This window comes from Carettochelys insculpta, chromosome 19 (genome assembly GCF_033958435.1).
Source record: "Carettochelys insculpta isolate YL-2023 chromosome 19, ASM3395843v1, whole genome shotgun sequence".
NCBI lineage: Eukaryota > Metazoa > Chordata > Testudines > Carettochelyidae > Carettochelys > Carettochelys insculpta.
In genome coordinates, this window is record NC_134155.1 from 1,967,242 (window position 1) to 1,982,953 (window position 15,712).

The 15,712-nt window shown below is 48.3% G+C and overlaps 1 protein-coding gene across 1 annotated transcript in view; it reads right to left on the minus strand.

Annotated features, from left to right (window-relative positions):
• The window catches only part of EFCAB5 (EF-hand calcium binding domain 5), a 108,997-nt gene that overhangs the window by 25,024 nt on the left and 68,261 nt on the right, over positions 1-15,712 (minus strand). The window contains 5 exon segments of the mRNA XM_075014111.1: positions 5,460-5,674; positions 6,816-6,908; positions 7,023-7,115; positions 9,040-10,242; positions 11,007-11,106. Coding sequence (XP_074870212.1) covers positions 5,460-5,674; positions 6,816-6,908; positions 7,023-7,115; positions 9,040-10,242; positions 11,007-11,106 — 1,704 coding nt within the window.

The window sequence follows — 15,712 nt, forward strand, 5'->3', positions numbered from 1 at the left end:
TCAAAACCATGAAAAAGAAGCGGCAGCTCAGTTTTAGCAGGCAGAATGAGCTTTAGTTTCTCAAAGGCTACGAATACACTAGAGAGTTTTGTTGACAAAACTCGTGGAGCGTCTACACACAAAATGCATTTTGTCAACAGTCTGTCAAGAAAACACGTTACTTCCACCGACAGCATTCTGCCTCTCCATGATGAGGAATAGCACCTTTGCTGACAGTTTCTGTTGACACAAAAGCTGTGTGGGGGGCCTGTGTTGACAGACAGGGCTTTCTGTTTGCTGAGATTCTAGATGGCCATTCCGTCGACAGAGCAGCTGGACAGTCCGGCCACTCTCTGTTGACAGAAAAGATTTCTCTTTCGACCCACTTTTGTGTGTGGACATGATCTGTTGACAGAAGTTTTGATGGAAGATCTCTTCTGACAGTAAGTTCTGTTGACATATAACTGTAGTGAAGATGTAACCAAAGAGATTAATTCCCAAAGGACATACGCAGAGCCAGCCCTAGGAGGTAGCAGTTTCACACCCCAGATGTGTCCTTTCAGCTACATCTGTCTCTTTATAAATGACATCACAGTATTTTGCATTGTTTGCTCTTTCTGTATGGGGTTTGCAAACTGTTGGCTCTGGTAGCACCTTTCACTGTGTGGGCCCAGTGGGGCTGTATTTGCTACGTGCTGCTTAGAACCCGCCTTTGCATAGCACCAGAAGCTAAACGGCTTGAAATGGAATTCACTGAAAGGCCAGAAAAGTGGTAAAGACTGTTGTGTTCAGCATGAGGATGGCAGAGCTGTCAGATCCAATATCTCATCCAAAGTAGGTCAGCAGCATAGAGAGAAACAAGAAAGAGCTCGGAGAAAACTACAGCTAAAGAGGTAGACATGATGAGGAATGTGTCAGCATACTGGGCAGACTGGGCTTGTGTGTGACTGAATGTATTTATTCAACAGCTGACAAGGTTAACGAACTGCCAATGGGTGTAACAAACACACCACCGCGCACTTTCACTGTCTGCACCCTCCAACACGCACACACATAGGTATCCATGCAATTGCAGTGGTTTGAAACTTGCTTGCATGGCTCACTCTCCAAAGAGGAAACAATAGAACTAAACATCTTGGGTATGTCTACACTAGCTGGCTACTGTGAAGTAGCCAGCACAACGTTGAAATAGCACCTGTCGCATCTACACACACCATGTGCTATTTCGACATGAACTCGACATTAGGCAGCGAGACGTCAAAATCGCTATTCCCATCTGAAGATGGAAATAGCACCCTATTTCGATGTTGAACGTTGAAGTAGGGTGTGTGTAGACAATCTGTGTCCCGCTACTTTGAATAGCTGGGTCCTCCATGGGGGCCATCAACTGAGGGGTTGAGACGCTCTGTCCAGCCCCTGCGGGGCTTTATGGTCCCCGCGTGCAGCAGCCTTTAAAGCACCACAGACCCAGACTTCCTGTGGCAGAAAGCTGAGAGTGTGAAGACAGCAGCACATGCACATGCTAGCCCTGCACACCCTCTACAGGCCCCAACCCATCCACCCGCCACCCATGGCATAGAGCCAGCCCTCTGAGCGCCCCCAGGGCTCCCCTCCTGAGGGGACCCAGGCACCCCCAGCAGCCAGGCAGGGAGCCAAAAAAGAGGCAGGGCCCCTGCTGGTCGGAGGCCGAGCTCCGAGACCTGTTGGGGCTCTGGGGTGAGGAGGAGGTGCTCCATGTGATGGGGAACAAGTGGCGGAATGCAGAAGCGTTTGCCCAACCGGCCGAGGGCCTGGCTGCCCGGGGTCACCCTGCCCGCACTCCGGATCATGTCTGGAGTAAGGTGAAGGAGTTGTGGTAGGGGTACGCCCGGGCCCAGGACTCAGCCAACCAGTCTGGGGCCGCCACCCCCCGCCCACCCGCTTTCCCTTATTAGAGGGAGCTCAGAGCCATCCTGGGCCCCCGGGACACCTCCTCCCCCCCGCCACCCTTGACACCACAGCCAACGAGCCCCGGCAGGCCTCGGAGCTGGAGTCTGGCCCAGAAGCCAGCCCCGGACCCTGGGGCCCACCCGAGGAGCCCCCCCTCAGGACAGTGAAGGAGAGGTCCAGCAGCAAGGAGTGTGGGCTCCTCATCGACCTCCCCTCCCGGAGCACCAGACGAGTGTCCGCCTACCAGGCTTCCCCTGCCTGTGGCAATGGACAGTCTGGTACGTACCCCGCAGGGCACACACCCATGGGCCATGCGGCGGGGGCACCAGACATGACCGGGAGCCTCACACACCTCCAGTGGACCCCAACCCACAACCACCCAGCCACAGCATGGTCCCAGGATGGTGCCACAGCCATCAGCACCCGCACCCATGGACAGCACGGTGCCTTAACCCCGGGGGCGGGGGAACAATGCTATGGGGACAGCCAACAGGGACATCACACACACCGACGGGGCTGGAGACCCAGCACCCAAGGAGGGGTGGGGGGAATGGACCACGGGCCAGGTCACGATACTAACAGCCTTCCCCTCCCTCTCTCCCCCTCTGCAGCTGCACCATCCGACGCCCCCGGTAGCCAGACACCCTCCATCGTCCCTGACAGCCTGCCAGAGGTCAGCCACCACCAGCACCCGGAGACACCTCCAAGGGCAGCGGGACGGTCCCGCCACTGCCGGACCCTGGGGATGGCCCCTGTGGACCCCCAGCTCCTGGCAGCTCTCCGGCAGCAGACGGAGGTGGTGGAGGAGAGACTCCGCTTTGACAGGGAGGAGTCCACCCAGCAGTGGGCGGCATGGGAGGACTTCATGGGGGTCTTCCAGGACATAGCCGGGTCGATCCGGGAGGCCGTCGCTTGGCTCCCGCACCTCACTGCCCCCCAGGCCGCTCTCCCCGCTGCTCCACCTGATGCCCCCCCGCTGCGCCGCCTGCTGCCTCACCCGCCTTGCTGCCTGCTGCCCCACCTGCTGCCCCACCTGCCGCCCCATCTGCCGTGCCACCTGCAAGCTCCCCAGGACCAGAGCCCACTGGGGCTGAAGACCGGCCAGTGGAGGCATCCCGACCGTACTTGCCGGTTCTCCCAGCCCCCAGCTGGCCACGCCGGGGACTGTGGACACAGGGTGGGTCACGAGCCGTACCCTCCGGGGGTCGCGCCCCTCTACCCCAACCCCAGACTGATGGGCCAATGGCCAAGCCGTCCGCCGGGCTCCTATGTATATAGTTGTCCCCCACGTATACAGTTGTCCCCCTTTTTGTATATTGGTTGCAGTTTCCGTTGTGCACAAAACAAAGTTAGCAGTTTTCAGAAAGAAAGGTTTTATTTTCCAAATAGCTGGAGGCGTGTGCTTGTTGGGGGGTGGCGTGCGGGTGCTGGGGGCAGTGTGTGGGCAGTGCGGGCTGTGTGTGTGTGGGTCCTCCGGGGAAGGCCAGGGAGGTGCTCAGGGGTCTCCCTGATCGAAGTGGGCCCGCAGGGCCTCGCAGACCCGTACTCTCTCATGGTGGGCCTGGCGGCTGGGTGCAGTGGCCGGCTGGGGGAAGCCCGTGCCAGCGTCGACCACTCACCCCTGGACGAAAGCCTCCCCCTTGCTCTCGACGATGTTGTGGAGTGTCCAGCATGCACCCACAACCTGGGGTTTGTTCTGGAGGCTGACGTCCAGTCAGGCAAGGAGGCACCACCAGTGGCCCTTCAGATGGCCAAAGGTCCTCTCCACCACCTGGTGGGTGTGGTTCAGGCGGGCGTTGAACCACTCCTGGCTGGCATTGAGGTGGCCCGTGTACAGGCTCATGACCCAGGGCTGGAGGGGGTAGGCCACGTCCGCCATGAGGCAGAGGGGCACAGTGGTGACCCCCAGAGGGATCTCCCTCTGGGGGATGTAGGTCCCCGCCTCCAGCCAGCGGTTCAGGCCCGAGTTCCTAAAAACATGGGCGTCACGTGTGCAGCCGGGCCAGCCCACGTACACGTCCTGGAAGAGGTTCTGAGTGTCCACCATGGCCTGCAGGACCACGGAGTGGTAGCCCCTGTGGTTTATGTATCTTCCTCCCCTGTGGTCCAGGGTGCAGATGGGGATGTGGGTCCCGTCCAGGACCCCGAAGCAGTTCGGGAACCCCATGGCGGTGAATCCAGTGATGGCTGCGTCCAGGTCCCCAAGTCAGATGACCCTCTGGAGCAGCATGGCATTGAGCACACAGACCACCTGTGGGGAGGGAACACAGGCACCCATGAGAGTGTGCAAGGTGCCCCAGGGCCCTCCCACCAAGGGCTCTCCGCCAGGCCCCCCTTCTGGGCACCTCCCCGGGTACCCCCCCGCCCAGCCCCTCACTCCCCGGCGCCACTCCCTCCCCAGCCCCACACCCGGCCTCCCCGCCCCCCAGTGGGTGCATGCCCGGGCCTCCTTACCTCCATGACGACGGCCCCGACTGAGGCCTTTTCCACTCCAAACTGGTGTCCCACGGAGCGGTAGCTGTCTGGAGTAGACAGCTTCCAGATGGCTATTGTGACCCTCCTCTCAACGGGATGGACGCACCGCATCCAGGTGTCCTAGTGCCTCAGTGCCGGGGTGAGCCACTGGCAGAGCTCCAGGAAGGTCTGCCAGCGCATGCGGAAGTTCTGCAGCCACATGTTGCTGTTGTCCCACTCCCGCATGACCAGCTGCTCCCACCACTTGGAGCTGCTGGGGTAGCTCCAGAGGTGGGGGAGCAGCTGGCGGGGGAGGAAGAGGGGAGCCCGGTGGTCAGGGGCATCCCCGTCTGCCTCCAGGGAGGGCTCCTCTGGCAGGAACCACTGGGCTGCCTCCCAGGCAGCACCTAGCAGGGCGTTTGCCCCCTGGATGACTACCTGGAGGGCCTCCTCTTCCTGCTGCTGCTGCTGCTGCTGCTGCTGGGGGTCCATATATGCTGTGACTTGGTCTGCGAGTGTGGAGAGTACCCTGAGGACCTCGTGCTGTGCAGGCCAGGTGTGTCTGGGAGGGGCCCTTTAAAGGAAAGTCTTGCTGTTGACCCGGAAGGGCTAGTCCAGCCTGTGACACAGTCCGGAGACTTTCCTGGCCCCTTATTTCGACAGGGAGAGCTTGTATGTGTGGACGCTCTGCGTTTCCTTCTGGGGCAGCTCCTTTTGACATTTCCCCTCGTTACTTCAATGTTGAACGTCAACATCACCAGCCCTGGAGGACGTGTAGACGATACATGTTGAAGTAGCCTATTTCGATGTCCTTACTTCGAAATAGGCTACTTCAACGTAGTGTGCTAGTGTAGACGTAGCCCTTAAGTGACTTTACAGCTGGCTGCACACTTGGTACCTTACAGAGTCAGGCACTATTACAGGCAACCAACCTGTGGCAGAATTAGCTCAGCATTATTCTCAGGGCTAATGTGGGGAAAGCTCATGTGAAACTAGCGGGACAAAAAACTTCAGCATCAAAACATGAGGGTGTGGGTGGTTAGCCCAGCCTCTCTGGCCATTTGTTTTTTACATCAGCAAAGCCCATCAGCATTTACTTTTTCCAACTGTTTGATTTTTTCCTCTTCAGTCTGTACATATCCTTCTTTCACAAACGCAACAAGTTTCTTCACAGTTGGCAGAGAGCTCTCCTCACCAACAAAGGTCTCCATGAGCTGCACGAATTGAGGTAGGTTGAGGTGGCTCTTGTCAAAGGCACTCCTGGCAATGGTGGTACCATGGCTCTGAATATCTGCCATGATCATACGCAGGTCTAGTGGAGAGAAACTGCATCACCCAGCAGGAAGTCACTGAGCAAACACTGAACGAGGGCTTCAGGCCGTATACATGCTTATTGAGGAGAAATGCCAATCTATTGCTTCACAGTTGTGCAGCAAACTAATGCAAAAGATGCCACATAATGAGCTCAAGTTACATGATACAGCTTTAGCATAAGTCACTGTGTCTGCTCCTGACGCACAGTCCAAATACCCCTGGTGGCTCACAGTAAGAGACAAAAGCCACTTAGATGATGGACAAGACCTCCTTCAACCCCAGCCAACACTTGTTAGGTCCTGCAGGTGTGGAATGGGCACCACCCTCCACACCACTACTGGACAGCCATGGGAAGGCCACATGCATTACCAAAGAGACCCCCTGGAGATAAACAGTGCAGGAAGTACTGCCTTGGAATGCCAGATTGACATCTCCCTTTGCCAAGGTGTCCCATGTAAGGCCAGGAGAAGGCTAGGAAGCAACATGCAATGAGGCAGAATCCCCAGGCAGTGGTAGCAAGACCAGCCTCTTGGCTGCTCCCAGACACCTGACTCCAGCTTGGAACTCAGCTTCCACATTTGAACTCCTACTTTGAGTCCGACCCCTAGCTTCAGGACTTGGATTCTGACACAGCTTTTAACCTGCACTTTACTACTGGGACTCCGACTTCAGCTAGGGACCCTGGCTTTGCTCCTTGAACCTTAACTCTGTTCCTGTACCCTGCCATCAGTAGTAGGACTGATCCTGCACTTCAACAGCCACTCTTACACATCGACCCAGAGTCTGACCTCTGTTTGAGGCCCCTGGACTCTAGCACTACCCCTGACCATTTGAGTTGTCTGTCAAAGTCCCAGTCCTGAAGTTTCACAGCAGTATTCTGATTATAATGGACACTACCTACCTATGTTCCTTCTAATCTTTTCCATCCATGTGTAGATTTTTTCCATTCACGTGCAGAATGAATTTTATGTGTAGTGGGGTATGTGCAAATGTGTGCCACCATAGAAACACACCACCTACCTGTGAGTGCTCTGCTAATCAGCTAACCAGTGTTTGAATTTCTGCCGAGTGGCCGCACAAGTGCACTGCTGCCTACCTCACAAAGGCCAAGGTTAACATACACCTGTGCAATCAATTACCAGCAAATCTGGAATTTTCATTGTTCCAGTCCTCCTGAATTTGTTCGCCATACCTGCTGTGCCTGAAACTTAGGTCAGAAGCCAGAAGGTCACCTGACAGAAAGACAGCACATTATGTATCGAAAACCTTAATTTACAAATCATTCAATTCCTAGAAAAAAACAGTCTCCAGAAAGAAAAGCTACAAGTGCTGAAAACTGCAGTCACCTGACCACGGTATCCCATCTATCAATTGGTCTGCCTTTTCAAATGCCTCTCTAGCTTGTGCCTGGGAAGCTTCTCTTGGTGGCTGAGATAGACCTGAAATTTTAAAAAAGAAGCCATCTGTGAAATGGAGGTTCTTGAAGCCCCTACAGCCCTACTGGCAGAAACCCATCTGCACAAGCACACCACACTTGTGTCACTGGAGCCACCCTTACCACATGTACATATTTATTTTCAGTGTATGAAATTGCCCCTTAACAAATTCACTGGATGTGTGTAACATGTCTTAAACCCAGCTCCAAACGTCCTTTTTAGCAGCAGCAGCAGCCGCAAACCCTCCTCCACTAAGAAGACTATCTGGACCGCCTACTCCTCTCCTCCTCCCACTCTCTGGTGGCAGACATAGGGTGCAGACTTACACCTCTGTCAAAATCAGCCAGGGAATCAAGTCCCATAGTGATATGTACACTGTACTCACTGTACAGCATGATGTACACTTCGTGCTTTGTATGGATAATAAACATATATTGTACCCAGAGTATCTCCCATGGCTTGGACTCCCAACAGCAGGTCCTAATGTCCTTCACTCTCATTTAAGGGGCCTTTAAACAAGCTCCACAAGAGGGAAGGGATTTGTCACCCAACATTAAGGAGTACACCACACAGACCAGGCCTTGCAGTTCCTGAACTGGTGGAGCACAAAAGAATTGATTAATGGAGCAACCGTGGGGAAGTCTGGCTCAGTGTTAGTATTCAACAAAGCATGGTTTAGTGCTGCTTTTCTATAATAAGGGCTCTCACATATAACTGAAAAGTACAGTATCCCCTTTAAAATGTGTCCAGAGATTAAAATCAATGCCTTTTGCTATCTGATGCTATAATTCTTATGTCTCTTTTTTTTATTTTCCTAATCACAATACATAAAAAATTTCCTCCCAAGTGACAGAATGACGTCATCACACAAATGAGTCTGCATGCTGCCCAGGAAGGCTTGTGGGAGGTTGCTGTGGGCAGCTCCAGTGGGGTGCTAAAGGAGGTGGTACAGAGCTGAGCTGCTTCTGGCCACAGGCAAGGGGAGGAGCTGGGAGCAGCTGTCACTACAAGGCCCCAGAGGCAGAGAAGATACCACTCAGAGCCTAGCTCCAGCTCTGCTACTGACACCCCTGACCCCGGGTAGGGCAGATGGAAGCAGCTCCCTTGTCAATAGCGGCAGCCAGACCTTGGCTTTGAGTGGCACCTTCCCTCCCCAGCAGAGGAGACTGAAGGGCTCACTCAGAGCTGAGCTCCAGCTGATGCTACTGATAGGAGCCATGTCCTGCTGCCCAGCCTGGGGGCAGGGGGAGTCACAAGCAGCAGCCAGAGCTCGCCTCTGAGAGGCACCTTCCCTTTCTGCCATTGGCTGGCTGTGCAGCTCTCTGACCCCGAGGAAGGGGGGGGTTGGCAAGTGTAGTGAGCAGGGGGCACAGCCCCCTTGTAATAATTAAAGAACATTTCTATATTTAATGTTACCAGATTCCCCTCTGTCATGATATTCCAAAGGAAAAGAAAACATTAAGATATTCTCTGCTAGAAAGGCAGTGTTGCTTGAAAAAGCATCATTTTGCTTTCAAATGGCTGCTTAGTGTCTGGAATAGACATCACAGATCACACAATAGCTTGATACGTCTGAATAGAACATACCGTAAAATGTTGACTGGAAACATCATGCTGAGAAAGTACAAAAACTTAAGGTCTTGTCTACTCATAAACAGTTGCACCAGTTTAACTTAATGTGATTTTTAATCCAGTGCAGTTTTTTTTGGCAAGACACTGTTATTTGGTGTAAAAGTGTCTATTTCAATTGAGCTTAACCCAGTTTTTCTAAATGAAAATAAGCTAGTCCCAGCCTGAAATGAGAGTGGCTATTCACATAGTCGCACTGTTTTTAAATCAGTTTAAATCACACCTTTCGTTCAACCTGTACAATTTTCCGTGTACCCAAAGCCTAAGATCCAATGTCACATTGAAAAATAGCATTTACCTGTACTCGGGTCTTGCAGAAGTGTTTGCCCATGGGGAAGGCTTGGTGTAGAGTTCTCAGCTTGCAGGTTGTTCTCTCTGCTTGCTTGTAATGCTGACTGACTTCCATCTCCCTCAGAACCACTCTCTTTTTCTTCAGAGGGTTCTCTCACAAGCTCTGCAGCTTCCTCTCTATGTTCTGGTAGTAAAGTACTGACTTTCCCCCCTGATTCAGTTCCCTCTGTTGAGATTATCCTGTCTGCTTCAGGCACTGGTATTGAAATTGCCCCATTTGGCTCTGCAATCAAATCATGTTCTTCCTGAAGCACTTGTGCTTCTGAAGCAAGTCCCTTCTCCAAGACTATGTTCTCTTCCTCAGAGTTGGGGGCTTGAATGAGTTCATTTGGCTTGGTAGCCACACTGTGTTCCTCCTGGCTGACATGCTCTTCATCTATGCTTACATCTGCTTCCTCAGGAGCTGATACTGGAATATGTTCATTTTGGCTCTCTGGATCTGAACTCTTAGTCTGTTCCTCTGTGTTCATGTCCTCATTGGAAGTAGCTTCCTTATTAAGAGCTGTAAATCCCTGTCTACTGTCATATTTGGAGGCCTTTTGGCTCTCTTTACCATCACTTGCTTCCATTTCCAGGGAAGTGTTTGGTACTTCCAGGTATGGTGATGGGTCAGTTTCTTCCAAATCTGTAGTTACATAGAGTTCTTTCTGGATGACCTGTCCTTCAGGACCAGGCTTGTCCTCTGAGATTGGATTCTCTTCTCCAGGTGTTGATGCTGAAACAAACTCATACAATACAGTAGTCAAACCTCCTTCTTGAGTCATCTGAACTTCAGAACTAGGTTCAGTGGAAGGGACTATATGCTCTTCTCTGATGGCAATTACTGGAACAGTCTCACTAAGCTCAGCAATTAAACCAGGTTCCTCCTTCATGACCTCATCTGTCCCAGATTCACTCACGGCCTTTTGTTCAAGAGCAACCATTTGATCTTGCTCTGCCTCTGGCCCTCCTGATTCATTTACCAAGATGCAGGTTTCAAATGCAGCTTGACCATTGGAAGTTAGCATGTTAGAAGATAGAGACCTTCCCTTGGAAACTTCTGTTTGAGACAATGAAAATATCTGGCTGCATTCCTCAGGAGCTATTTGTCCATCATTAAAATTTGCCCAGAGCTCAGTAAGCTCTAGCTCTTGCAATTCAATGATTGGCCCTAATGTAGAAAAGCAGTTGTTTAGTTGATAGTCTGCATTGTTTTATGACTGCTAACCTGAGGTGAAGTAGAATGCAAAAGAATGAGAAAATGGTGAAAAGTACTTCCTCATGAACACAGAATTCCGTGAAAAGTACTACCAGCAAATAAACAATGAGAAGCCCTGTGGCACCTCATAGACTAACAGATTTATTGGAGCATAAGATTTTGTGGGCAAAGACCCACTTTGTCAGATGCATCAGTGCATACAAACTCAAAACCCAAAAGCTGAACTTTGGAAATGGAGCTTTGCATATCGGATTGTTTCTTTACTTCTAGAAGAAATCTTTCTGCTATCAGGATGTACATCGTATCGCATGCCATATTGCCATGTTTGTGCTCTTCCTTATTAAATGGGAAGCAATGACGTGTAAGTTAAATTCCTATTGTTTCTGAGATAAGCAAGATACTCTCAAGTAGTTTATATGCCATCTCTAAGAAGATTGTCTAAATATTGAAAGTTTTAGGCCTGCTCTAATAGTGATTAGACAGTACTTGGTCCTGCCATGGGGGCAGGGGGCTGGACTCAATGGCCTCTCGAGGTCCCTCCAGTCCTAGTGTTCTATGGTTCTATGATTCTGTAAATGCCGATGTGTTGGTCCAGGGGAAGTTTAGGTTTCATCTGTTGCTGGCAATATTTATAAAAATGAATCATATCTGGAAAACTATATATGAAGCACTAAGCATGAATTTTTAAATATGTTCCTAATATCCACAGTACTTACATTGTCTTGGATTACAGAATTGCTTCCTAGTAATCATTGGGCTGCTGTCATAGAAATCTTCCAGTAAAGCCAGTATCCTCTGCCTGTCCAAGACTCCAGCCTAGGTATAACAGTTATAGTCAACGAATCAATCTTTAGTTCTTCTTTTTTCTATCAAAAGCACCTTGTATGATCTATAAAAGCCAAGTGCTACTACAGTGTGCAATTTTAGTCCTTGGCAGCAGGCCAGATCAAGGCCTATGGCCCAGACCCTCAAAAGTATTTAGGAGCCTAACTCCCAGGCTAGGTCGACACTGCAGAGATCTTCCGAAAGAACTTCTTTCAAGAGTGGGTCCACACACAAAAAAGTGGATCAAAAAGAGTGATCTGCTCTTTTGAAAGAGAGCTTTCATACAGCCCCTGCTCTTTTGAAAAAACGAGTCAGACATCAAAAAATTAGGCGCCATGAGCACTGCTCTTTTGAATAAAAGGGCCTGTGGATCATCTACACACATTTTCTTTCTAAAGAAGCTTTCGCAAGGGGGCACTCTTCCTGAAACAGGAGTGGAAGAGCAATTTCGAAAAGACCACCGCATTCTTTGATTTACTTTCGAAAGAACGCTTTTTGTGTGTAGACACTCCACAGGATCTTTCAAAAAAGCCCCCTTCTTTTGAAAAATCTTTCAAAAGAACTTGCTAGTATAGAAGCAGCCCCATTTATTTCAATGGAAGTTAGTTGCCTAACTGTCTTTGGGAACCCAGGTGTATGTGTTGTAAGTCCTGCTTGTACTACCAAGGTGAAATACTGGTTCCACTGAAGTCAGTTTGTTTTGGTTGGAGACAGAGTTTCATCCACAGGTCTTGAGTGGAACATACAGAGTGCATGTTTTCTTAGCTGCACATGCTATCTGACATTTATATTCCCCATAAAATAGGGTTGGCTAATTTTATGACCAATAATAACACATATTCTGTATGTGAAGATGAAAGTAATTCCATCTCATATTTTAAGGTTCTGATTGTCTGGAAGGGATCATAGAGGAATTTTGTCCTCTGTATACAGCACTGTGCAGCAGTGGTGGCTACATGGTTTGCTTTTGCACTCTCCCACTACCTCCTTTCAACCATCAGGTACCCGCTACTACCAGAGAAAGGAGATACACCAATGGTATGACCTGGTGCGACAAAACCCCCTATGGCAGGCTTCTGATAGAGTGACCAGCATTTATATCACCCACAGGCTTGTTAGAAATATTGTCCATATTCCTAAGAACTGTTGCTTGTCTTGAACAGGCTTGGGACTCTTACTTTGGCCTTGCAAAGGCACATCCTGGAAGTGATGAATTTGACCTCTCAGAGCCAGAGGGAAGCAGGCCTTGGTGCTTTGTTACCTTCTGGGTATCATGAACATCCTTACTGCTCAGAGACAGGGGAAGTGGACAGTAAAGACAGAAAAAAATGAGGAAATTTGTAATTTCCAATTAGGACACTATGATTTTAAAAATGTAAAACAATCCACAAAGATTGGAACTCTTCCATTTTAATGATGAGAATGTTATCATTACTTAAGGGTTCTCACCTTTATAACTGCTTTCTCATTAGTGTAATATAGTATTTGATTGCACTATAAATTTACCTAAATCTATTATTTGTGGCAGCCAGTTTTACATTTGAATTGTTGATTTCCTTCCCAGTTTTTGCTCCCAGAATAAAATTTGCCAAGTGTAAAATTCACTAAGCCATTAATTCTGTGTCAACTTTTCCATGCCTTTAAACCAAAGAAATAAACAACCTTTGCTGCTGTATTTGGGAACTGAGACCAAGATGGGTGACTGGTAGCTTTGGTGTTTGTAACCTAAAAGCTTAAGTAGTAGGAGAAGAGAACTCAGAAATGAGTGGGAGCTGTCCATACCGGATGACAATCAGAAGCTCCTGAAAGGGTCTGAAACTCAACAAGAGTTGGATAATTGGAGATGCAGAAGCAAAAGGCTCCAAGGAGAGCAGGATAATGCTGAAAATGTAGGAACCAGCTACATTATATTCTGTATTACTGTAATAACTTGCATCTTGAGGGATTCAAACTATTTCATAAACTCTAAGCATACAACCACACTGAAATTCAGCCACCTCTAGGTTGGAGGGCACCAACCTCTGCAACTATGGGTAAAGGCAAAACTGTGGCCGTTGCTGATGGGTCAGAAGTGCTGGGATTTCCAGCTGTATTTCAGCTGCATGTAGTGTTCAAACAAATGTAATCACATAATTCTCTCTCTGAAATTTAACATATTTACAGTTTATTTCCAAGTCCCTGCTTCTTCTTGACATCAGAGTACTAACGTTTCTTGTTTCCCAGGAAAAGATCATGCTTTTTACGTAGCATACTTCTGTATTCAATATCCCACATCTAATTCTGCACGTCCTTAACATCAACCCAAACACACACTTGTGAACACCTATTTTGGAAGATATTAAAATGTCACTGGTGGAATGTTTGGATACTTACTTGAGTATTATTATACCCCCACCTTTCTTTCCCCTATGATTCTTTCAGCAGTTATCAATCACAAACACTTGAAAGTTTCTCTGACATTTGTCAGCACTAATGCAAACTTTCATTTTCTCCAAAAAGCAATTAAAGTTAATAATAAAATTAACTTGTTTAAAGAAAATAAATATGATCATGGTTACAGTGCTTTTTACCAAGTCAAAATCCTTGTATTTTGTGGACAAATAGAAAGATGTTGAAAAACAGTAAAGGCACAAAATATTTAAGTGTGGAAAGAAATTCTTGGACATGGACTGTGGATGGATTTCCCGCTTGTTTTAAATTTGATGTAAACTGCTGTATTCTTATGGCTTTGTCAGAGCACTGTCAATCACATGGCTATCATAGGACAAAGACTCCATAAATTCCTTTTGGAAACAAGAAGTCATGTTGGCACCTTACAGACTAACACATCTCTTGGAGCATCAGCTTTCGTGGGCAAAGACCCGCTTCATCTGATGCTGTTTTTGAAGATACAGACTAACTCAGCTCCCCCTCTAATTCCTTTGGGGGGATTATGATAGTACAAGGTTGGGACGGGAGAAAGGATGGGGAGAAGGTTACACTAAGAAAATCACGTCACTGCTGCTCACAACAAAGTTGCAATACATTTATAATAAGGCCTTCTCCTTGCAACACTATTCTCTGTGAAAACTATGTTTCATAATTCTGGTGTATGAATTTGGGGTGATGAAAGTTTTCAGACTGCCATCCTGGAAGCCTGAGTCCTTCACTGATCTGCAGAGAAGGTTCAGCACGCCATAAATAGCAGCAAGGCAACTATCCTGGTACTGCTCCATAAAATATGCCTTTGCCTGGCATAATGGGTCTACCCCTAGCAGGGAGAAGAATTAGTTCAGGCTTCATGGCTCAGTCAGCCCTTGGCTTTTGCACTGAGATTGACAACAAAGGGACCAACAAATTAGTGCCAAGTGAGTTCTTGTGAGAACTGAACTGAGACACCCTATCTAATTTCATGCAACCTCTGAGTGACTATTCTGAATTTCTTCCAGCAAAGGCTTTATAACTCATTGTCAAATCCCCAAGCTGAACAGTGAAAAACCAGCAGTTAAATTTTGATTATTCTGCATTATGTGTAGGAGAGGTGAATACTGTGATAAACAAAATACCCTTGATGCTGCCCAGGGCAGCATTTCCATGATGACTAATGGTAAGGAAATCCTTGCTCTTTTTTCGTCTGGAGAGGAATCAGATAACATGTCAGTTATGCGTTATTTTAAAAAATAATCTGTTACTGTCATCAATGACTTTCTAAGGTCCAGGGCCGAAAACACACCGTATATTCAAGCAGATAACAGTTACAATGTCAAATGGAACTATGCTAAGCATATCTAGGCACAGTGAGGCCATGAGCTTTAAATTTTAGTGTCTTTCCATTACAGGAGTAGAATAGAACTTTAAATTTTATTCTGTCTTTGTTTTGGGGTACAATTGAGTAGGGAGTCAGGGGAGTCTTGCTGACCTGACATCAGACTATAGTTTAAATACTACTTTCTCAGTTTTGTACCCATTAATGCCCATAATTGTAAGTAACTGAGACAGAGAATACCACTCCTCCCTGCAAAATGGGAATAATTGCCTGCCAGTCAACAAATGCAAATTAGGAAATACAAACAACTAGTTTGCTGTGCTTCACAAAATGACTGCCTCAAGTGATAGATCACATTCAAAAAGTCAGAGGTCTTTATGGATTAGATTGCCTCTCTGGTCTTTCCTGTGGTTACACACAGCATGGACTGATTATAGCCCTGGCAGGGGAGCCATGTCAGAGCCAAAAGAAGTGTAGTAATCCTGTTTGTAACTAGTGAGCAAGTCTGCCTAAGCTGATAACAGGAGATGCCATGTTTTTACTGTGATTACTATTCTTTCTGCAAAGACTAGTGTTCATGCTGGCAGACATCCGATCTCTTCTCACTCGATTCTAGCATTAAATGATTCTTTTCTGAGATGTCATTTTTATCAAAGGCAGAGAGATGGCAATTACTAAACGATGTTGGAAAATGTCTGATACCATCCCTTCTCCCGCACCTCTGTGCTTGTATGTGCAGGTTTCTATTATCAAAGAATGAGAGTAAAGAGGACACACCTTCGAAAGGCCCCACCGCTCTTTTGAAAGAGAACATCCACATGGCCCAGGGCATCTTTTTGAAAGTACAGGGCC